This window comes from Hemicordylus capensis, chromosome 5, assembly GCF_027244095.1.
Source record: "Hemicordylus capensis ecotype Gifberg chromosome 5, rHemCap1.1.pri, whole genome shotgun sequence".
Classification (NCBI taxonomy): Eukaryota; Metazoa; Chordata; class Lepidosauria; order Squamata; family Cordylidae; genus Hemicordylus; species Hemicordylus capensis.
In genome coordinates, this window is record NC_069661.1 from 14,831,073 (window position 1) to 14,855,898 (window position 24,826).

A 24,826-nucleotide genomic window follows, 5' to 3' on the forward strand; every position below is an offset into this window, starting at 1 on the left:
GCCTGCTAAGCTTTGCTCGGCCAACCTGGTCTGGAGCCAAAGCCGGGTTCCTGTTTAGCTGTCTCTGAGTCAGCCTGTGTCTAATAGTGTCTTATGGGCATAGTATTTTTCCTCATAATGAAGGTTGTTATGGATTTTAACTGGGTAACGGAGTATCCACACTGTTTCCTGGCAGTGCAAATTCATTTGCTAGTACAGAGAGTTATAGACAGGTACACATAGCCATGAAAAAGAGTTGTGTTTATGCATGTCTTCCTGGAGAGCTGGCTTTGTTCCCCGCTTGCTAACACTGAGGGTGCTCTCTGCAGTGGAGTGACTGGCTTTGACTCACTGATTGTGAAGTTACTTCAGCGTTGTGAACATGTCGCAGCCCACAACATGGTGGACCAAGGTTGCCCTGGAGAAATGGGGCCTCTTAGTTAATTATGTCTGCCTGACTTCTTGTTGTGTTTTGATTTTACCCTCCCCAAAATGAATCCCGCCCGCACCTGCCCCCAGTGACAGTAGTGGGCAGATGGAGAAGCCTTTTCTCACATTAACACATTTTGCAGTATTACACATTCATAGGAACATAAGGAGCTGCCTTCTACCAAGTCAGACCATTGCTCCATCTAGCTCAGTATTGTCTATATGGACTGGTAGCGGCTTCTCCAAGGCTGCCGGCAGGAGTCTCTCCCAGCCCTGTCTGGAGATGCCAGGGAGGGAACTTGGAACCTTCTGCACACAAGCATGCAGATGCTCTTTCCAGAGCAGCTCCATCCCCTAAGGAGGATATCTTACAGTGCTCACATGTAGTCTCCCATTCAAATGCAAATCAGGGTGGACACTGCTTTGCAAGGACAATTCATGCTTCCTACCAGAAGACTGGCTCTCTTCCCTTCCCTGGAGTCCACATCGCCGGACATTGATTTGTGTGTGTCTCAGGCTACAATGCATTGTGGGAATGAGTGGGGGGCACTGCTTATCTCCTCATCCCCTGATTCCTGGTGCAAGAGCCATGAAGCAGCACAGCTCTCTGGCAGAGGGCAGTTCATTGATGGCTAATATTTAGATGTACTGGAGTTGGATACTAGCTCTGGCCCAAGTCGATCATGTTGATCTTTGTTCCTGGTTATCTAAAGGTTGTTTTAATGTTATGAGCACCACACAGAACTCACTTTAAGTCATTCTGTGGCTCATCCTAGAGAGATTGGGTTTCTCCAGGTTGCCACAAATATCCAGTACACAAGAACCCTATTCTAGGGATGTGCACAATGTGAGAATTGGGCAAAAGTTCGCGATAATGTGGGGTGAAATTGGCTTTTTCTTTATGAAGGATGTGGGCAACTAGGAGTAACCGAAATGAGATGCTTCCTCAGCATGAAGGACCACCAGGGAAACTTAAGTCAGCTCTTTGGCATCTCTGGAATGCAATTGTGAGACATTCGGCAGCTGTAGTTCAAGCACCACAAGAGCTGAACAGAGTCAGAGTGTGGCACAGAGAGACGTTCTTGGCTTTGTCTCTTGGGGAAGAAGAGCATGAAGGAAGAGAGGGAGAGGCTGTCTTCGCAGAGAACGCACTAAGCATACTTGGACGTAGCTTCCACAAACCCCAGAGCTGTCTGGCTTGAGACTTCCTGACACAGCACAGTCAGAGTCTATAGATCTCAGCTCTAGACAAACAAGATATTGAAAATGTTAACTCGAAGACCATAGCATACAGTAGCTCAATTAGCGTGCGTTGGCATGTGAGGGAGAGTTTTGTGAGTGACCTTTTAGGGTCTTTTAAAACCAGACTGAAGCTACTTCGAAGTATGGCCAATTTATTTATTTATTTATTTAAGGGCTGCCCACAGGAAGGAAGAAATTAGAGAAACAAGAAAGGGGAGTGAAGAAATTCGCTCAGGAAATAAGGAGATAAAAATTAGAAAACCGTAGATAATGAATGCTGAGTTTTCCCTTAGTTCAGTAGTTAGGCAGGTCCTTATCTAAGGAAGCATCAGTCCCTGTCCCGTCTGTGTTGGACACCAGATTAGAGTTAGAAAGTGGCAACACCTTTCTAGGTTAATATTCAAATATTTATAAGAGGGAAAGCACACACACACCCCACTTTTCCAAGGGTGAACAGCAGTCCAGTCCAGTCCAGTGAGAAGGCTCAGTACATTTTTGATGTGACACAGGTCTCTGACCAATCTGAATTTAGGATTCCCCCTCCCAGTATTTGGTTACTCCTCCTAAATGAATTTTGACTTACATGCGAAAAGGTGCATCTGGAGTGAACTGTTTCACCTTTTGTTAAAAAGGGATTAAGGATGTGCCTGGATGCTGAATCCACTGAATAGAAAGAGATGGGAAATGTAATTCTAGTGCTCTGTAGGGAGTGAGACCCCCAGACACTCTTGAACTGAGATTGGGGGTTTGTGGCACATGTTTTTCATTCTGTTCTTCCTCCAAAGAGCTCAGAGCTGTGTACATGAGTACATACTTTGCACACAGAAAATCCCAGTTTCAATCCTTGACATCTCCAGTTCAAAAGATCTCCAATGGTTGGACTAGGAAGACTCTTGTCCTTACGATAACCCTATGAGGTAGGGGTTATTGTTAGGCTGGGAGTGATTGACCCAGCGGACTTCATAGGTGAATAGGGCAGTCCCAATACACAGCTCTTCTGCCCAAATAAAGAGATGCACTCACCAGTACGCAATTAAATGTGCATGAAAACACCATGTCAAGGTTATATTACCAAAGCAGTTATATTCCAAAGTAGTTTCTGTGTTATAGTTCTGTTACCAAAGTTTCAGTTGGATTCACTTTGATTTAAGTGATTAAGTAGTGCTCATACATTCCAGTTGTGAAATCACACAAGTAGTTGCTCATTTTGTTGGTATGAAGGCTTAGGTCAGGGTTAGCCAACTTCCTGAACTACAGCTCCCATAATCCCTAGCTACAGTAAACTGCAGCTAGGAATAATGGGAACTGTAGTTCAGTGGGAGCTGGAGAGCCTCATGTTTGGCACCCCTGACTTTGGTAATTTAACATGTTTTGTTCTGTTTTCTTTCTCTACTGATACTAATCTTTCTTGAGAATAACTTGTGGTTTTATTTTCTTCCTTTCTCCTACTTTCCCCCCTGTATTTTTTTAACAAGTCTTCAAGAGACCTATGAAGCGAAGAGGAATGAATTCTTGGGTGAGCTCCAGAAGAAGGAAGAAGAAATGAGGCAGATGTTTGTCATGCGAGTGAAGGAGAAAGAAGCTGAGCTGAAAGAAGCAGAAAAGGATGTAAGTTGGTCCTGGGGAAAGGGCTGTATTGGAAAGGTTGGATGTGGACTCATCAGTGGGTCTCGCGGGGGGACCTGTGTCATTTGAAAGCAACACAGATCCTATTTTTTGCCAGCTTGACTTTGACCTCTCTATCCCTTTGGGCCCTTTTTGAAGAGACTTCCATGGCCCTACATGGTCACCCTTGAATCGAAACTTGGCATCTCTGATCTCTAGACTGACAGAGGCCAGTAGTGAAGCTAAGAGTTTCAGCAGCAATCAGAGCAAAGGCTTGGGATAGAGATGGCTCTGAGCGAGAGCTTCAAGTGCAATAGGAAGATGACGCTACTCTGTTGGCCAGGGAAAAGCAAGATGCCAGGCTCTTCTTGTGGGTTTGGGGCATAACCATTCCAAAGGCTTCAGATGGTGGGGCACTCAGAAGGGCCAACGCTACATGCCCCTCTTCCCTCCTGTGCCTGAACAGGGTTCTGAAATGTAAGCACACAAGTTAGCTTGCTAGGCTAGCTCCTACCATGCAGCTCCTGGTTCACATGCTGGATGGAGTCCTTTTCTTCATTTCTCAGTTTCTCTCCCTTAGGGCCCGTCTCCAGTTTTGCACTGAAACTTTCTATATCTAGGAAATCATTTCTCTCAAGGGCTGTTCACACAGTTGAAAACTGGGTAGGACAAGTGTCTTGCCTGGCTTCAGGAGATGTGTTCATGCCTGATTGTTGATGGTGTGCTAGGAAAAACCTAGACAGGGGGATCGGTGGAGTGATCATCTGGGAGCCTTCCACTGGGTGGGACAGCTTTTGCTCCTACCTGGCTGAGTACAGGTGCTGGGTAGGACAGTGCCATCCTATGCAGCGTGAGGCTCCCACACAAGCACTCCTCCCTCCTCTTATCTAGGCTTTTACTCACACATGTTCCAAAATCAGAAGCACCCACAGCCCCTGAAGCTGGGTAGGACATTTGTAAGGAGAACCATGGTTGTAAGAAAAAGCCTTCTCTCTGTATATACATGTGAATATGTCCCGACCTCTTCTCTGGGCAGCTTCATGAGAAGTTTGACCACCTAAAGCGGACTCACCAAGATGAGAAGAAGAAGGTAGAAGACAAGAAGAAGGAGCTGGAAGAGGAGCTGAACAACTTCCAGAAGAAGAAAGTAGCAGCACAGCTACAGTCACAGGGTCAGCAGGCTGGTTCTCAGCAAACCAAGAAAGACAAGGACAAGAAAAAGTAAGCCGTTGTCCCAGGCTGAGCTCTTTGGGCTTCTGTTCCAGTGTGCCGTCTTCCTGTCGCATGTCTGTATTTGCTTCTTCCCATTATCAGACTGGAAACTGGGCTTTTTTTCCCCCACCCCATTTTTAAAACCTAGACTGATCAAATAAAATATTTTTTTTCCTAAGAGACAGAGGGGGAGGGGAGAGGAATATGACTTCTATTTTATTTTTTTATACAGAGGGTACCTAAATAATATTTTGTGAAGCTGACTAGTTTGATAAAAGAAGCAAGAGCAATTGGAAAGTGAGGACCAAGGAGCCAGCCAGCCAGGATTTGGCTGAACCAGCTTTGCAGCAGTCATGAATTTCTGTTCTTGAAGCAAAACCAGAGTGGCCTCTTAGGTTCTCACTCTCTCTTTCCCAGCGATGCTTCCAAAGTCTGTGCATCTTGTGTAGAACCTGAGGTGGGATGGGCAGGGCAGATGGTGCCACCTTAGACACCGACCGTGGTGAAGGGGTCCAGTTAAGGGACATGGAACTGTGTCTCCAGCTTTCAAAAGCCAAGTTAGGAGCATCCCCAAATGTATCGTATTTACCTGAATCCAAGACTAGCCCCCCCAATTTTTTGATATTAGAAATCAGAAGGTTGTCTTAAATTCAGAAATCACAATATTGTCTTAAATCCAGAGTCCTGTTCTTTTTGAGTAAATGCAGGTGTAATCTGCATTTAACCTCTACTTTTAAAGGGGGTCATCTTTAATTCAGAGTCGTCTTCGAGGCGGGTAAATACGGATACTTTAAATACAGCTCAGAAGGCGGGCGCAAACTGCAATTGAAGGAGGGGAGCAGGGGGGTGGGGACACCGTGACCCTGTGGCATGATCCCTTAACCATAATTGACACCCCAGCCCAGAGGTATTTTCGGCATGGATTGTCATAGTGCCAAAGGTGAATATTTGCAAGAGCGGGGTGTTGCAGTCTGCAGTATCTCCAGTTATGTTGTGGATTTATTTATCTAGTGCCAATTCCGAATCGTACACCAGCCAAAACTGCGAAACAGTAATCATGTTGGGTATACCACTGCTGCGTTCTGATCTCTTTGGAAGAGTCCAGCTTTCTGCCACCCACTTGCATTTGTGGTGTTGCCATTGCTGACTGTGGAAGAGAAGGAAGCCCTGGTGTGCTCCCTTTCCTCCGTCTGCCATCACCAGTGATGGGAGCGCTGTGCATCTGTGGGGCTTGGGACATGGATCTTCCGGGGTCTTGGAGAAAGTGCAGTAGATCATGCATGGCAGCACGTTGACCCTTTTGAACAGTGGCCTTTTAGAAAGCATTTGGGAGCTTCGTAGGCTTGGAAGAAGAGCAAATCACAGCAGGCCTGGCTCTGTTTTGTCTTGCTTCTTCATTACTGTCTAGTGGTCTACAGCAGGATTGCCGAGCCTTTTTCTCCCCATCAACATCGCCCTCCAGACTGGTCTCTGGTGATTCTGCTGGCTTGCAGGATTATGGTCCAGGCTGCCATGTTTCCTTGGGCATATGGCCTAACCCCTTAAGGAAACGTGGCAACACAGTTGGCCACTGGGATCAGCAGAGATGTGCAGCAGCTGATGGGTCTGGGGGAGCTTAGCCGGCCCACCCAAGTATCTGAGTAGCTTTGTGGGCACTTCCCTGGCTAGCTTTGTCTTGCATTGAAGTGCTCCTGCAGACCTCTGCTGTGGCCTCAAATCTCTTAGGAAGGTAGCATCCAAAGGATACATCAAACCCACTTCCACTGCCAAACAGGCTTGCCGGCTTGCCCTTTCCATGTTACCTTTTGACAAGACTTTTCGACCACAGAAGCAGCTTGCTGGGGCGGTTTTATATCCCACAAAGGTAATCTGGGATTGGCCCCTGAAAAGGTTTTGCTTTGTCGTCTTTGTGGATTCAGTGATCAGAGTTAACCAGCTTTCAAGAGGGGTTTCTTCTTGTTTCAGGAGTTGAGAGCTACCATTTACCATGTGGGTGCAGCAGCAACAGCTCTGACCTCTGTGCAGGTGCTGTTTGTCCATCTGGACTAGCAGCCATCAGGACAGGGATCATTCCCTTGAGCCTGTCTGTCTGCAGCCGGTGACAGGCACTTTGGTTCAGGTCGCCCACAAAACTGTCCGTGGGGACCCCTTTAGGCATGATTCTGCCAAGAGAAGTTGATCTGCCAAAGGGTTCTTCATATCTGTTCTCTTGTTCTCTCTCTCTCTCTCTCTCTCTCTCTCTCTCTCTCTCTCTCTGTGTGTAGTCCTAAATGCTAGCTAAGCATTCCTGCTGTAACCAAAACAGCAAGGACTCCAGTGGCATAAGCTTCCATGGACTTAGAGCCTGCTTTGTCAGATGTCTGAAATGGTATCCAAACTTTGCAGGTGTCTATTTCATGGGGGTTAACAGAGGCTGGAAATAGCGGAGACAAAAGACTATGAAATGTAAAGGGTAGCAGTAGGCCCATCACATTTCTATGAACTATATATATCTGACAACATAGGAGAACACTGTTGTTAATATTTATATTCTGTTTTTCAACAAAAAGTTCACTTAACTGGCTTACACAGAAGACAGCTGAAAATGGTCCCCTGTCCCAAAGGGGCTCAGAATAAAAAATGAAATTCAGTGGAGATACCAACAACAGCCTCTAGTGCGTGGTGCTTGCAGGGGTTGGATAGGGACAGTTGCTCTCCCCATGCTAAATACAAGAGATCCCCTGCTGTTAAAAGGTGCTTCTTTGCCCAGTTAGCAGGAGTGATGCATCTGATGAGGCAGACTCTGGCCCACGAAAGCTAATGCCACAATAAATGTCTTGGCCTTTAAAGTGCCACAAGACTCTCTGGGTTTTTTTTACTGGAAGGGGGGTAACGTGCCTCCCCTTCTACTATAAATGAAGTTGTGATTTCCAGTTGGTAAAAGGAGTGGAATGAAGGTCATGTTGACTGTTTTTGCTTCTCACAAAACTTCTACTTCTCTTGGGTGGTGGTGAAGGAGAAGAATCAATATGTAGGTTTTATTTTATTTTTTTAAAAGAAGAATGTTTTGAAAGAGTAACTATTTTTGATGTCATCTTTATGTAGAAGAAACTCTTATTTTTTGCTGGCGGAACTTTGTCTGACACTAACTTCCAGGATACCATTTACTTGATATAACTGAGGAGCTCTGTCTCCAAACTCAAAAGTCAAATCTGCAGATAACAGCATCCAAGCAGGAGAGCCTTTCAGGCTGAAAAAGTTTGACCCCACGTTACTTATTTCCAACACGTGCTGATTAGCTCATTTTATCTTGTGCAAGTTTGGCCTTGATGCATGCCCCCTACATAGGCTGTGGAGTCCCCAGGGCATTGTTTATTGTAGAGCTGTTAAGGAGTGTAGGACGCAATCCATTAGGACGTTCTTCTATACCAGGGGTTCCCAACCAGTGGTACTCCAGATGTTGTTGAACTACAACTCCCATCATCCCCAGACACAACAATTTGTAGCTGGGGATGACAGGGGTTGTAGTTCAGCAACATCCGGAATGCCACCGATTGGGAACTACAACTCCCATCATCCCCAGCCACAATAAATTGTAGCTGGAGATTATGGGGGTTGTAGTTCAGCAGCATCTGGAGTACCACTGCTTGCGACCCCCTTTTCTATACAAAGCCTACTGAAATGAGCCGGAGCTGCAGACAATGACAGGTGGGTTCACATGCACACACAGTGCGGAATCTACTTGCCATCTCAGTTACCCAGTTGTCCTCAATTGTGTGAACCTCCCCTAGGGCAGGAACCACATGTTGCTTTGGGGCCAGAAACCCAGATGTGTAACCAAGAATTGATCTTGGTTTGTCCCCCCTAGTAATGCTCCACCTTTGGCTCACACTCCGTCTGTACCCAGGGTCTTTATGAACCTGTGGTCCGTACCAGGCAAGCCAGCCCCCTTTGCCATCAGGACCAATGGCTGCAAAAGGCTTGCTAGTCAAAGGGCAGTGGAAGGCAGGCTGAGATAGCAACCGAGGCCTAGTGAGCAGGTGCAGACAGGGGGCATATCTCTTGCTCAACTTGGCTACTTCCCATAAACCGAGATATACAACTGACTGCTGCACCAGCATCGTGTCTCCCCCACCCACTTGAATTTCAGGCTGGAAACCTATGGTTCCCACTGTGTATGAACCTGGTCTATGGGTAACAGGGTGAGGGAAATTACTCAGAGTAGTCCCATTGAAATATTTAAAGGGCAAATTGGGCATTGCCTAACTTGTCCTTTAATTTCAATGGGACTCCTGTGAGTAATTTTCCTCATCCTGCCAGCCATAGACCTTGTGCATAGGCTCTTGTGCAACTCCCAACCAGTGTGGCTTGTGTGGGAGAACTTCCTGATGTGATGGTGACCCACACATTTAGTTGATGCTCATTTTCTAAAATGAATGGGGTCACTGCTCAAACCTTCTAGGTGATCCTTTTTCTCAGGCTTGGATGCCTTCCCCTTTACCTCAGATATATGGGGCTGGTTGTGGAAAGGAAAGTACTCTGTGTATGCTCTGAGGTGCTTTTCAACAGTTGCATCACATCTTCCAGGGCTGAACTCTGGCTGAAATGAAGTTAGGATGAAAGAAACATGAAAAATCTGACCAGTTTGCAATCCCAAGGACATCTCCGGACCTTTTTTAAAAAAATGTGACGAGGGCTCCATTAGACAGTGCAAAAACTGCACTAAGGGAATCCAAGTTGTCAAGTTGTCATATTGAAATAAATTCTGCAAATAAGTACATTTGCATATATATTATTTGTATGGAACCCCTCCCCCCCAATCCAGCTTTTGATGCCACTGGGGAGGGGGCGGTATAAGCTGCATGGAGATATATCCACCACCTTGCAGGTTTTAATTCCTGGATCCAGGGGGAGGGAATGGGCTGAAATCCGGGCTGGGGGGTGGGATGGCAACTCTAGCATCTCTGCACAAACAGTCCCCCCCCCCCCGCCACACACACAACATCCCCAAAAGCTTTCCAAGAGGCAAAATTCAGGGGCAGATAGATACCAGGGACAGATATTAGCGAAGCAGGACTTTGCCAGGCAAATAGGAATCATGGGAGTTGGATTTCACCAAACAATGTTGACAAAGGATCCCCTGCCTCACAGCAACAAGGGCTAGAAGCATGACTTTAAACAAAAAATCAAGGTGGGTGTGGGTAAGAAGCTGAGATTCTCAAGTTATTTTTGTAGTAGGGTCATCATAAAATGTTTTGGCACATGTATAGTTCTTATTTGTTTTATATGTCTGGAGCTCCCCAATGTGGATATACTGTGTCACTGCAGTTATCAAACAGGAAGCCCATTTCCCTCCCAGGATTTGCACAAATATTGCTTCAGGCATGGCCATACTCTTATGTGCAAAGACTGTTGTGTAGCTCAGTAGTGTGTGCCTCTTTCACTCCATGTAAATATGCTAGGAAGCTGTGCTTTCTAGTGCATGAACATCATGCATCAATGCAATGAAAAAAACATTGTTAGAGCCAGGCCAGGGCCATGGGCAAGTGTACCTGGTTTCAGATCCAAGAAGGATGTTTTCCTACTCAGGGACCCTTTTGCCCATTGCAAGAACTGGGGGCGTAAGCTAGATGTGCAGCACTCAGAAAAGACTGCTCTGTGGACAGGCAAGAACAACTGGCCAGGTTCTTAAGATTTATACCTAGTCTTACCAATCCAGGGGTGTCCTGCTGCCTACTAGTTAAGGATCTAAATTTGTGCAAAAACAGACATCCTGTGACTAATGCTGTGCATGTGCAAGCTTGTTGGGCTAGCTAATGGCATTACTTCTGGAGCTTGTGTTCCAGACTGGATTTCTGCTTCCAAAAGTGTCTGTATATATAACATTATTACTGTCATTATTACTCTTTGTCCTCTAATAAAGTGCTACAGTGCCTAGAGTAAGTAAGGGTTTGGATTTCTCTGAAATGAAGCAGCGATGGCATTTCTGTGATGTTACGTAAGACTCAAATGAGAGCAGACGGCCTTGTGCAGTGCTCTTGGCATGGCTCCCCTCTGAAGCCCAGGGCATTGGAATGCTCCTCTTTAGACCTTACTGGGAATCAGTCTGCTGAGATCTTACAATTAATTTGCAGCAAGGCAGGGCATCTGTTCCTTGCAAGCTTTTGGCTAGCAATTTTCAGAGTGCAACATACTTGACATTTTTGGGAGGGCTGATACCTTGTGGAAGATCACACATTTTATATACAGTATTTCCCAGGTTCCACCCCAGCATCTCCAGATAAAAGATTTCAGGTAGCAGAGCTGGGGACAATCTTCTGCCTGAGATCTTGGAAAGGCACTGTTGGAGAAGGCAGTACTGAGCTAGAAGGAGTAATGGTCCTTCGATTCAGTGCACTTAATACATACAGCAACCCTGTAAGATTGAAGCAGAACCTCCCAGCTAGGAACCGTAAGCCCATGGCACCCCACTCTCCAAGGAGCAGGCATGGAGCTGAGGTACCCACAGAGGCCAGGATTTGGGACAGTAGAGGTGTCGGTAGGGAGCCCTTGCCAACAGAATGCCTTTTACTGATTGACAAAACTCCGCTGTCTTCCTTGGCAAGCAGGTGTGATAGGAAGTGTCTTTGATTGGTAGTGGGGTGTCCAATTCTGACTGAAGCTATTCCTGGAGGTTTCTTTCCCCAATATTTTTTGCAATATTCAGGCCGTTAAAATTTGAAGGATTGCTTCGGATAGTCGGCTGGAGATTGCTGCTGATTCCTGACGACTCCAGGCTAATTTTTGCAGGTTTGCAGCTGTCATTGGCAGCTACATGCTGTGCCAGTTTTACAGTAGATACAGAGTTTTCTGTTTGCATGGCAAAGAGGTTGTGGGATTTTGGACTTCAGCTTGGAAGAGGTTGAGGCTGGAAAACGTAGCACTGAAAAGAGAAATGGGGCCTTGCTTCTGAGTTTCCAGCAGGCATTTGTCTGGTGACTATTGGAAAGGGGGTGATGGACAGACAGTTTCCAGCCTTGGGTCCCCAGATGTTTATGGGAGTTGTAGTCCAACAACATCTGGGGACCCAAAGGTTGGGAAGCCCCACACTAGAAGACTTTTTTGACCAAGTAAAGCTCTTAATGGCTTTATGTAAAGGTAACAGCTTAGGGGCTGGGATATGGAGGTAAAAGGAGCCCTGTTCAAATATTACGTGGCAGAAGAGTACAGATGTCAGTACACTCATACATATTTTTGTGTGAATGACTCTACCTGTGCTCATTTTAAAAATGAATCTAGGTACAGGTCCTTCAAATGTACAGATTTCAAACAGATCAGCACGGATAGGAAGTGTGCTGCTGTCCCTGTGTTCAACATACTATGCAGATAACTGTACCCATGTACACTATACATTCATTGAGTGTTGAACATAATGTGTGGATAGGGCTGGAGAAGAGTTGAGACCGCGACTGAGTGGAGCAGTTCTAATGTGGGGTAATTTGATTGTTAGCACATAGATTTCAAAGGCTGAAATGGAGTAATTGGCAAGGAAACCTGATCTCTTCACTTGTGTTTTCTTGCATCTTTGTAGAGATTTGCTTGTTTGAGCTGCATTCGTATCCATCCACCCACCCATTGATGTTGACGACGACGGATATTTATATACCGCTCTTCAACAAAATTCTCAAAGCGGTTTACATAGAAAAATAAATAATACATGAATAAGATGGTCCCCTGTCCCCAAAGGCCTCACAATCAAAAAAAGAAACATAAGGTAGACACCCGCAAGAGCAACTGGAGGGATGCTGTGTTGGAGTTGGATAGGGCCAGTTGCTCTCGCCCTGCTAAATAGAAGAGAATCACCACTTTTTAAAGGTTTCTCTTTGCTCAGTTAGCAGGGGTTATGTCAAATAATTGTTTAATGAAAACATAACCTTAGGCAAACCAGGAGTGCCAAACTTTCAATTAAGGGGACCAATCAATGGAATTACATCTAGTTTGAGAATTGCCTGCTATTCGTCCTCCTCTGAACTGGAAGTCAAACAATTAAAGGGTTGCACTCCTTAGTCCCTTATGATGAATTGGCCCCAATACCCGCGAAACTTCCAGGCTCACAGGGTGGCATGATTCCTGCCCTGCTCTACGTAGATCTTGTTGCTGGATGGTTTACAACCTTCCCAGGCATCACAGGAATTAAAAAATCTTCTCTTTGGCTGTGCTGCTGTTCTTCTCAGACATGTAAAGGGATTCCCAGTCTTTTTAAAAACGTTGACTTCCACCCTTGTCTCACATCACTTTTTGATGTGGAGATCTGATATGCTACTGTGGCTCTCTGTGCTTTCAGTCAGAGCTAATGTAGGACTGCAAAACGCAGCATTTCCTGGAATGTACCACTTCAGGCAGCTGGGAGGGTGTCGCGTATTTGAGAGCATGTTCATTGGGGGTGGGGGGAATCCCTGCACATAGAAGAATTAGAATGCCTAAGAGAAAGGTTCTAGGCTAGCTTTCTCCCTGACACACTAGGTTTCTCTGTGCAGGGAGTTTGATTTTTCATGGAGATCATCTTGCCGCAGTCTGAAACAGTACAATGCACACACAAAAAAGAAAAACCCTGCAAGCTCTGAGTCTACTGCATGTGCGACAGTCTTGTGCATGTGAGCTGGGTTTCTCGGCATGTATCCTTTAGCCATGATTTTAACCCTTTGCCTGGATAATGGGGTCGAATTGACCTGGCAAAGTAAGCGGGGTGGGTGATGGATAAAACTGATTTCAATCTTCTACAGCTCCATTTTTCGGCCAGAAGGAGGTCAATTGCCCCATAGTGCTTCATGCCCCCACTGGTAATATTTTGTAAACTGTGACAGTGTACTGTGACAGTGTTGGGTAATTGCCCTGAATGAGAAACTGAAGCTGGCCAACGCCTGTGTTAATCATGTGTGTATATACAGAAATGTCACTATGACTGACCCTATTATTTGTGCTTCTGTTCTATTTCTGTGCTGCCAAAAGGGAAATAATGCCGGGTGGCAGTGTTCCCTCTAATGCTTTTCATCGGTGTGAGGAATGAGTTTTGTTCTGGGCGGGAGTATCAAGGCAGTGTGTGCACACATGCATTCAGAATGGGGCCTTCCGCATTCAACTTGAGTGGGCTCTAAAAGGAACTGAGTGGACATCCAAAAACTTGTGAGCGCGCACACATGAGCACACCTTAGAGGGAACAGTGCCGAGTGGTTGTGTTTTCTTGCCAGCTGATGCCATGCTCCCTCCCATTAGTTATTTGTAAGACTTACTTTGAGGTACATTGGACCTCCATACCAGATTTGTAAAGTACGCTTTCTATGCAGGTGAGGGTTATACAGGCCGGCTGGTGAATCCTGAGAGATGTGTGGCTTGTACCCAGCTTCTTCACTATCTCAACAGGGTCACGCATCCTTCCTGGAGCGCTCTGTTATCTTGAAGTGTTTGGCATTTTTTGCTTCGTTTTTGAGCTCTGAATTCCTTTGCTCAGTTAAGAATTTTTTGGTGCAGAAATGCACGATTGTTACACAGGGGTAAAGACTTGCCAGTTCACAGGTATTTGCTTTCTAAATGTGCAGTTAAATCTTTGCACCTCAACCTAACCATGGGAGGATAGCTGGTCTTGTGGTAGCAAGCATGACTTGTCCCCTTTGCTAAGCAGGGTCCACCCTGGTTGCATATGAATGGGAGACTAGAAGTGTGAGTACTGTAAGGTATTCCCCTCAGGGGATGGAGCTGCTCTGGGAAGAGCAGAATGTTCCGAGTTCCTTCCCTGGCATCTCCAAGACAGAGCTAAGAGAGACTCCTGCTGGCAACCTTGGAGGAGCTGCTGTGAAGATAATACTGAGCTAGATAGATAGACCAATGGTCTGACTCAGTATGTGGCAGCTTCCTATGTTCCTATGCACCAACTTGTGGTCCCTGCCACCGTTTTCATTCCAACAGAGGAAACCAACTCGCTTGTGATATCTTTGCACCAAGGGATGTCTTCCCTCCATTTGAATGAATGGTTTAGCCTGTGTATGAGAGAATCCAGCTATACATCCAGGCGGGGGCCTGTCGCTTTGGCATTTCCTGTTTAAAAGGCTCTCCAGGAATGGAGCTGCCTGGGGATTTGAGGAATTCCTGACTCTTGGAATAGACCAGCATTCTTCATTGCAAGGCCCAGGAGCCAGAGGTGGCTCCCATTGACTCTAAATGCGTCTCCCTGACTAGTTGTTTGTTAGGCCTGTGCAAAGCTTTGGCTGAAGCAAAAACCTCCACACAAAACCTCCCCTTGGCATCGTACAGAGGTTCCTGTCACACGGTGCTGCACTTTGCCCAGCACCAGTGGGGCTCCTTTGAGAGAAACAAAACCCTCTCAACCCCCAGCGCTGTCTTGGAAGACATGCACGGAGTGCTGGGAAATATAGTCCTTCCCGGTGCTTTCTCCATAGAGCACTGTGAGGAAAGCACTTGGAAGAACTATATTTCCTAGTGCTCCATGCACACCTTCCAAGATGGCGCCGGGGCTGGAGAGAATTCTGTTTCTCTTGAAGGAGCCTGACTGGTGCTGGGTAAAGTGATGGGACCAGCAGCCTCTGCACCATGCCAAGAGGATTGTGTGTGGAGTATTCTGCTTCAGCCAGCACTGCATGGAGGTCAGCATGGTGGGAAATGACTCTCACGTGGAAGGATTTTGTCAAAGCAACCCCCACTTGGAAAATAGTGAAGATCACTGGAATAAGCAGTGCTGAATTAGGTAAGCCCATCCTCAGACTCAGAATAAGACAGCCTCATCTGTTCACATTGCATTTCTTTCCTGCACAATAGCCCTGTCGGTAGGTTACCCCTGGCGGAGAGTGACTGGCTGAAGGTCACAGTGAGCTTCATGATTGCTTGAGGATTTGAATCCAGATCTCTCAGCTCAAGCCTGACTTCCTGTTTGATATGCTTCAGTTCTAGCGTTCCCATGCTTGGGTCTCCAGATGTTGTTGGACTACAGCTCCCAAGGCCATTGTGGCTGGGAATGGTGGGAGTTGTAAGACAACATCATCTGGGGATCCAGGGTTGGGAACCTTTGCCATAGTGGGCCCTGTGCGTTTCAGCCTGATCATACAGCTGCCAGACCCTTTATATCAGAGTAAAAGGAGGCGGGGGGAAGGGTACCAATGCATCACAGTGTAGAGCAGATCCCAAATTTGGTCATTGGCATCTCTGACCAGATTGTCCAGTCCAGTCTCCAGAGTAGGGCCTTTCTCTGCCCGAAGCCCTGAAAGACTGCAGCCTATTCAGTGTACACTAGGGTTCTCAAACTCAGGTTCCCACATGTTGTTGCACTACACCTCGACTGGAGATGATGGGAGTTGTAGTCCAGCAACTATGGGGGCCCAAGTTTGAGAACCCTGGGTGTAGACAATATTGGGCAAGATGGACCAATGGTATAATGGCAGCTTCTTATGTATGCCTGCAGATTAAAGTAATGACTGATGAAAGGCGCTGATGGACCACTTAAAGCATCTAGCTTGATTTTTAAGCTCGTCCCTTTCATCAGACAAAGCCCAGCCTATAAAAATACAGTATTGCCTTGGTTTGTATTTTGTGTCTCGGCGACTAGATTTTCCGCTTTAGCGCAATACCAGTTAGCATGGATTTTGAGTGTTAAGGGACGTTTTTTCACTCCTCCTCCTCCCATAATCACCCCTTTGCATGAGCCTCCAGCCAGAAGCAAGAAGCTGTTATCAGCTCTCTTGCCTTTTCCCACCGTCTCTCTTAATCTCTTTTCTTCTTTTTGAGTTGCTATTATTTCTAACAATTTTGTTTTTATTTTTATTTTTTGATTTGCAGTTCAAGCTTCACATAAAGCCTGCCAAGTCAAAGGACGTTCCTGCATTCACCTGCTTTTGCAGTAATGTGTTTCAGCCATCTTATTGGTTTCCGCCCCCCCCCCAAGCACAAATTCATCTTATTAACCCCATTATAACTCGGTGGGTGGACAGAGCAGAGGGCACTGGGATATTCCTGTCTTGGTTTCTCAGGGGAACAGAAATGGCAGAGTTCTTTGAAATTGGAGCAAGGTTTAGACTGTAAGCATTTAAACTTGGGTCTTGTTCACACATTACAAATTGGAGTCATGGTGGCCACATTATGATCTACAATGGGCCACAATCCAGATAGCTCTTTGAGATGTATAAGCAGAAATTCTCATGTCCAGGGGGATGTCTGGATTTTTCTCTTTTTATGGCAGGCTTCCACCCTACCTTTGCCACAGTGCACTGGGAAATGAGGACACCATCCAGCCCATATTTATCCCTTTTAAAGTCCTGGCAACTTTTAATTGGAGAGAGAAGCACATGCCCAAATTCTTCTCTCCTTGAAATCTGTGGGGCTGCCCTTAAAAGTGCCTGGATCTTGCCCTGACGTCCTTTGAAAGTATGTTTACTGCGTCGTGCAGAAGGGCTGTTTTTTAAGTGGAAAGGTGTTTTCAGAGTCCCACTGCCTGTGTGGATTGCTGAGTGATTTTGTGGATTAGGGCCATGATGTTTAAAAACATCACATCCCTTGTACAGCGGGTAGGGACTGTAGCCACAAATAACCATGACTAGGAATTCAAATCATGTACACTCCATTCCATTCATACTGCACCAGTTTACTGCGTATAGCTTTTCATACCAGACAAGAACCTATCACCATTTTCTCTAGCTTGAAGTAAGAGAGGTAGTTCTCCTGCCTCTCCAGGATTGCATGGTTCTGTGAAGAACTGCCCTGCTCCCCTACCCGGTTCTCTTTGTGACAGTGCACAAAGGCATTGTCAAGATCTGGCAGAGAAGTGTAAGGCTTCTCTGGAGATATCCACAGTTATCTCTCTCACAAACACAAACTTAGTGTAGCTTTAAAACAAAAAACCCTGGATCAGACTGTTATTCAATTTGGGTTGCCAGATCCCAGCCCAGAGACACACCCACCAAGAGCCAGTGCCGCCATCTTGGTTCTCTCTTGGGGCAAGCCACCCAGTGAGAGGCAGAGTGCACTGCCTCTTAACTTGCACCCCAGAATCCCTTCTGATGGCGCAAAGGCTTCTGGTGTGTTCTCTTTGTGCATATTGCTCCACAGTGCTTCATTGCTACCAGCCATGCCCCCCCCACAACCATTCTCAAACCATTGTTAGGCCCTCTTAAGCAAGTCTGCATGAAGGCTCTTGAGTTGTAGCCAGCTGTGTTTGCTCTCAGAGGGTTGGAGTGCACTATCCCTCTACCTGGAAGTAACAACCTACACCAGGGATTCTCAAACAAGGGTCTCCAGGTGTTGTTGAACTAAGCTCCTGCCCTCCCTAGTCCGAAAGGCCATTGTGGCTGGGGAGGGTGAGAGTTGTAGTATGGCGGCATCTGGGGATTCACGTTGGAGAACTCTTGACCTAAGCAATGCTGTGCAAATATCTCTGGAGCAAATGACTAAAGCCATCAGTTCTCCACAGGCTTGGGTTTCTTCTAAAACCAACTTCTAATTTTCTCAAAAGCCCATTGCCAAAGTGTCTTTGCATGTGATTAACTGACCCTGCATGGTTTTCCACTTGCACGACAACATTTTTGCATTTTCCTGGATGCCATCACTTTGTTCTACACCCTAGTAGGCTTGCTTTCTCTTTAACAAGTAGATGTGTAACTTAACAAACACTCAGCATGTGCCTGTACCAGACTTGCAAATTCTTGATGGATGGAAGATTTTACCTCTTAGCCGTCTTGATGTAAAGAAGCTGCAGGAGCACCAGAAAGGAAAGACCTTGCCAGAATGTAAATGTGCCCTCCAAAATCCAGGAATTACCGAAGGATTAAGGGATCCACTTATTCTGAAAGAGAGAAGTGAAATCCATTCTCAGGGCTCAGCTTTAGGAATGACAAAGACCGTTTTCATTGTATCTTGTCAAATGATCTACAATGGGCAGGATCTGGGCTGCGTATCCTCCTAAGTGTGTGCAGGAAGCAATAGGAACTTGGTGTTGAAATCCAGCTTTCTTTTGTCTGTTCCTGGAGCTGCATCGTAACTCCAAACAGAGTTGAGGTGCTGATGTGGGAAGCGGGCATGACATCACCCTTCCCCCGTGATTTCCTGTTCTGACATTACCAGGATGCAGTGAAGTGGAGCCATGGTGGTGTGGCAAACATGATGCTCCTAAAACACAAGAACCAGCATCCAGGCTCCATCCTGTTTGCCCAGCCATGGTTAAGCATAAATCGGTGGTGGAGCGTGGATTGCTGCTACAAGCACTGGATCAGGCCAGGCAACTCAAACAAGCAGGGCATGGAATAGACCAAACTGAATTATGGACTCAGATCCCAGGTTGCCTGCCTGAGAGCTCCTTCACACCGTTTTATGTGTACACCTAAACACGGCATGTGTGAAGTTGATAAATGAGTGTTGGGTGGCATGCACACTGTACAGGAACCATTGGATAACTTGGATGGGTGTAGCCCCCCCCACCCCAGTTGAGTATGTACTTGGAAACCAACCTGGGTGTGTTGCTCTGCAGTGTGAGAAACAGCCTTTCAAAGGCCCTCAGGGTCTGAAACAAGTAAAAACTGGGTGTGGTGGGAATATGTGCCAGGCTTCAGCCACAATGACTGAATGTGCCTAGCATCTCTTCCTGGGAGGCGGCCATGGACCATCATGGGCCATTCAGCGCTGAACTTCCCCATGGAGGCACGAGGGGCCAAAAGTGATGGAGTGCAGAGGCAGTGTCAGTAGCCCAGTAACATCTGGCGACCCAAGTTTGAGAACCCCTGGATTGCACCAAGCGGACGATGTATGGAGAGTAGATATTCCTGTTTTGTTGGGTTGCAGGATCATCCAGCCTGCCATATGAATAATTAAGGTGGCAACAAATTTATTGCCCGTTCAATTTTGTGTGGCAGGCGAAGGCCACGCCCAGAGTGCTGGCAGAAAGAGTGTGTCTAGCAACTAGGGACTGTTTTAAAAATCTGGTTACTGGCCTGACTTCTTTTGGCTTGGCATCCTTCACATCCAGAGAACCATGGGCATTGTAGCTGGGCGGAAGGGATGGGGATTTCTTAGCACCCTTGGAAAAGTAGATTTCCCAGGTTTCTCGGGGGATAGGGTGCCCTGGAGGTTAAGCCAGACTGCTTGCGCTTGTAGTGCAATTGTAGGATGGTGAGCAGAAGAGACCTTAGCATGACTTTTAACAGCGATTTCCCCCCCACATGGCATTTGCCAGCCAAGATGGACATGCAGAAGAAGCCTCACCTATTCCTGGCCTCTTTTAAGCACTGTGGAACTGATTACAGGGCTTAATTGTGTATATTTCTCTGTGCTGTTCCTTCCTGGACAGAATCTTTCCCTTTCTGATACATTCCAAGAGGTGGCGACCTATGCTTACTCCTTGACTCCCGGATCGCTCTCTCTCCTGCTGATGTTGGGCCAACTTTCCCCTCGGCTGCTGGTTAGGTAGTCTCCTGTTTCTTACCTTTTGACAGCACTCTTTGAAATGACATGCATCTCCACCTGCCTGTCCTTCACACTCCTACCTTGCTTGCTCCTCTCAACTCACTGAGGCAGATTTTTCTTTTTCCTTCCCATGCTCTTAACTGCACCAGCTTTCGCCCAAAGGCCAGGTGGTGAGGGTTTTGGCCCTCCGGGTTGCCTCACCGTTATTCTTAGGGAGAGGACAGGATGGGTGGAACCTAAATAGCAGCAAAGCAGCAGATGTCAGATTGGCTGACATCCTGACTGACAAAGTGCTTGTGTAACAAACCAAGTTGTGCTAGCGCAAGAAGACTACATTGTTGCGCTAGGAAGGGGTTTGCAGAATTGCACTCTTCCATTATGATGCTCTGGTGCAAAAGTTCCCTGCAAAACCTGCAAGACGTGTCACAGTTTGCACACCAATTGCACAAAGGTAAGCATGCTTGTGTTAGCACAACACCAGCCTGGAATGCAAGCTCGAGGCTTCGTAGAACTTGCCAGTGCAATATTCCTTGTGCACTATTGTGCACTATTGCGCAATATTGTGGATTGGTCATCAGGTCAGCCAGTGTTAGCTTTGTGATCAGCCACACTGTATTGCACGTGCCACAGCTGATGAAGGGGGGCACCGCCAAAGCCAGGCAAATAAAAAGCAGCCATCCACACAGCTCACGTTGAACTCCCTTGAACTTGAATCGAAGGAGCCAGTTTCCAAACCATGCGCTGCTGCCACCAATCGTGCAAATCTGTGCTCAAGTTTTCCGAAGCTTGAATGCGGTGGTGTGCTTGTGTGGTGTGCTTGCCCCAGCCGTGTCTGTGCGTGTCCTCCTTGGAACTGGCTTTTGTGACTGTTTAAGTTGTTAACTGGATTCGTTTCTCTCGCTTAGTTTAGGGAACTCTCCTGGGAGATGTCCAAGGGGGCTTTCCAAGTTATGCCCATTCGACTGGGGATGTGGGATAGATACGGGCAACTAGCAGATGTTAACTTTCCACAGCATGCCTGTGACTACTTGGCAAGCTGGTCAGATGCAACATCTTGTCATGCAGCCAGGAGAAGTTGGCTGTACATCAGACTCTGCCTGGTCAGAAATCCAGGGAAACAGGAGGGTGGTGACATTCTCCTCCCTGCTCGATCAGCCGGCAGTCCAGATGACCAGCTTACCAAATCCTCTCACCCTTGCAAATGATCCCACAAAAGTTACCAATCCTACCTGCCCCCAAACTTGCTAGCCTCCCTGCTTATGCCAAGCATCGGTGGCACCTGTGTGCATCCAGGGACAGGTTTGCAGGTTTAACCACAGCAGGAACTGGGAGGTAGTTCAAAATATGGTTGTCAGCTCTGGGGACTGCTGGCGGGGAGGCAGAAAGGGAAGGCAGAATCCAGCTGCATCAATACAGCCCTGTCCCCAGCTGTTCTGTTGTCTGCCGCCAAGGTCTCGATGTCGCTACGTATCTGCAGTGCAAACCTCTTTGCCCAATGCAGTCTATGTCTTATGTTGTTTTCTCTTTTTAAAAATTATTTGTTCTTCCTAGCACATTAATCTCGAGATACTCGGAATGATTTTCAATCTCACACACACACATACCCCCATTATCCTATCCCACCCAACAAACACCGAAAAACATAATTCAGTTCCTGGCAGGACGGCATTTGCTGACGTATGACCAGATCCGATTCTCCTTTTAAGAGGAGAGTTCTGCCTGGTTAGTTGCCCCAGGATGGGGATACGTGCTTGAAAACATGTCCCATTTGAAGCAGTCCAATACAGATCAGTGCCCGTTTGCACGTGCAGTTCCGGATCCAGCAAATGATACGTGCTTGGAAGCCTGCCTACATGCATAGTTGCCCTTCATTGGATGGGGCACAGATCGCCCCCGAGCCAGGATCTTGCCCTGCTTTAGCAACTCCTGGGACCCTGTTTAGCTTGCTTACTACTGCACTTGCTTTTCCTTTCTGTATCTATGCCTTTCTTCACAGTAATCCTTGGCTCTGCACGGAATAATGTCCCTCTTCAAAGCTTTTTGGATGTGCTTTCACCTTTGCATGTAAGTATAGCTGCAAGAAAACATTTGGGCCCCCTTTTGGAATGAGCGGAGAGGGCTGCTTTGCAGATGGGTGTGCTTGCGATGAGACAACGGCTCAAAGGAGTTTTCCGACAATTCTGATTAAATGGGAGTTGGCCAGTGTAGGCCAAAGGGACGAACTACCACATCGTAGCCACACTGGCCCCAATCCAACAACAGTTAGGCACATTTAGTTCTGACTCGTCTCAGTGATTTCAAAAGGCAGCTAACTGTCGCTTTCTGTGAGGAGCGAAGCCCAGCTAGCTTTCTCTGAATCAGAGCCACTCACTCTTATGGTGGCCCTGTCCTTTTCAGTCTCCATGAAGCGTGCTTAAAACGGCAGGCTGGCCCTGGATTTTAAATGCCCTTATTTTGATCTGAATTGCAGCTTGATCCCTATACATGTTTAGCTAGTAGTTCTGAGTGCAGTGGGATTTACTTCCGAGTAACTGTACATAATGTTGTAGCCTAAGGCTGCAATCCCTAAACATGCTGTCTGGGAAGGACTTTTGACCTAGTTTGGTTTTTCAAGTGGCTCCAAATGTGCAGTATTTAGATGTTAAACATCCTATTCTTATTGATACCTATATAAAATCACAGCTTCAAGACACAAACTGTTGTAATATACTTGTTTAGTTGTTTGATGGTTGTATTTTATATATGTTTTAATGAATTGGTAATTGGACAGAACAGTTGAGAAATTATTTTTTTTAAAGCAGCCTTTCTAGGTCAACTACCCAGAAAAATATCAACTATTTTTGAACCTAACTAGTAGAGGAATGACTTTCAGCACTAGACAGACCACATTTTGTAGAATTCCCACTCTGGTGCTCTGCTCTGTACACACTCTCTCTTCCTTTCCCCATTTACAGGCCTTACATTTGGCTCCAGTTTTGATTTGTTTTTGCCCTTTAAAGAGCCCTACTGCCCCTCATTGGGTTTCCAAAGTTCCAGCTGCCCCCTGAGGACACCCAGAGGGAATATTCTAAGTGGGTGGGAAGCAACTTGGATGAATACATATCCAGTGTTCTGAAAACAGTTGCCTCCCAACGCAGCCAAAGCATGCTCAAACCACTTCTACCACCCTTAGAATGTTGTCTGTATTCCTGTGAACTCTGGGAGTTGTCCTCGCCAAATGGTTCTCTTCAGGCAAAGGCCAAAGGAGGATGGAAGTTGTAGTCCAACAACATCTGGGGACTCAAATGTGAGAGCCCCAACAATACGTGGATGTATTTTTTATGTTTGACAGCCACACACATAAATGAAGTATAGCAATAGACGCCACTGAGAGTCCTGATTATGGCTGGCCCCACGTTTCAGGGGCCCCTCGGCATACTGCCTCCTGTGGGTCCCTTCCGGCTTAAGTGGGCCTCGAATGAGCTGCTCGGCTGCCACCACGCAAAGGCTAGGGGCACAGAGGTGGTGTCAGGGGTCAGCACTGCCCATTGAGACTGTCTGTGGATGCCAGCCTTGCTGTCCGGTATCCCAATCCAGTGAGTTGCTGGGAGTTGCAGGCACTCCAGTGTATGCACCAAACTCCCCCCTTGAAGGAGCTGCCCTATTGATTGGAAAGGGCACCTCTTTGTATACGTTACTTTAGAGGTGCCCTCTCTGCGAAAAGGCATGGGGGGAGACCCATGTGGGCAGGAGTATCACCAGCACGTAAAGATTCCCATGGGACTCTTCAGGGGGCTGTGAGGGTCTTCAGTGAGGCTCAAATTGTATATCCAAGGCCTTTGTCTCAATTGGTTGGTGGGTCCATTTGCAGGTGTCTTGTTTTGTGACCGTGACACAAATTCACACCCCATTTGGGTGCACTCCTCATATCTGTCCCCCGGAGTTGTATTTTGATGACTTGCCATCCTGTGAAGTTAAACTGTTCTCTCTTGCCACATCTTTGCATCAAATGGGGGAGGAAAAACCACAGTTGCATTTAGAATAATAGAAATAATATCTATACCTGTCTAGCTGGAGCTGGGCAGTGCAGTCTTGAAGCATATATATGAAGGGTTCTGTTTTGATTTGGTTTGTTTTTTTCAATTAATTGAAAATAAAACTGTGAACAGCCATAGGAACATGTGGTTTGTATACTTCTGTTTTGTGGGTTTCATTTTTTAAAAAAAAAAATGTTTGCTGATTGCCTTAAAACTTTCTAGGTGTAGCTACTTCTATTACCTTCCTGTTTTGAAAGTATCCTCTGTTTTTACCAGAATGACTTTGTAACCGATTTAACAGTGTTAATACAGCATTATAAATGTTATGTATCTCTCCATCAGACTTTTGTTATCACTTTTCCAGTGTCCAAAATGGTCTCATTTTTCCAAGCACATCGACAGTGGGGAGCCTTATGCTTTTGATGGGATGTGGGATTTGAGGGATTCTTGAATGTTGGCTTATTGAGTCTGAACACAGCAAGGGGAAGGAGAAAATACATTTTTTTAAAAAAAACACAGACACTGCTCCCCCCCTCCCTTTTCCTTTTTGGCATGGCCTTCATGGAGACCAGGGTCCTGTCATTTGATTGTGGGGGGGCGGGGGCTGGAAGTTGGGAGGAATGGAAAGCAAAATAATTTGTACGCTGTGGGTTTGTGGCATTTGGTTTTTCCATAGCTTCTATTTACACACATCATCCATTTGTTTCCTCCATAAACTTTGGGGTGATCACAGAGTCGCTGCCATTCAAAGAGCGCATTCTGTGCTCTTGACATTGTTAACAGTGTTGTGGCAATGCTAAAACCTCTTTGTGCTTCATTTCTGCATGTTTCTGGCACTGTGATACTCAGGGCTGTGTTTGGCATTTCTGCACTTGATGCTATGGTCAAGTAATACTAGAACTAATACTGGAGAGGAGAGCTGGTCTTGT

The 24,826-nt window shown here is 46.4% G+C and overlaps 1 protein-coding gene across 4 annotated transcripts in view; it reads left to right on the forward strand.

Moving 5' to 3' along the window:
- Positions 1-24,826, forward strand: part of SEPTIN11 (septin 11) — a 135,663-nt gene that overhangs the window by 105,704 nt on the left and 5,133 nt on the right. Inside the window, exons 8-10 of one of the 4 annotated variants that reach the window (XM_053257949.1) lie at positions 3,126-3,258; positions 4,292-4,476; positions 16,270-24,233. In XM_053257949.1, the coding sequence (XP_053113924.1) occupies positions 3,126-3,258; positions 4,292-4,476; positions 16,270-16,285 (334 nt within the window). In that variant the 3' untranslated portion in view covers positions 16,286-24,233. Of the gene's footprint in view, positions 1-3,125; positions 3,259-4,291; positions 4,477-16,269; positions 24,234-24,826 lie in introns of those variants that run through there. The other 3 variants (XM_053257948.1, XM_053257947.1, XM_053257950.1) reach the window with 3 other exon arrangements.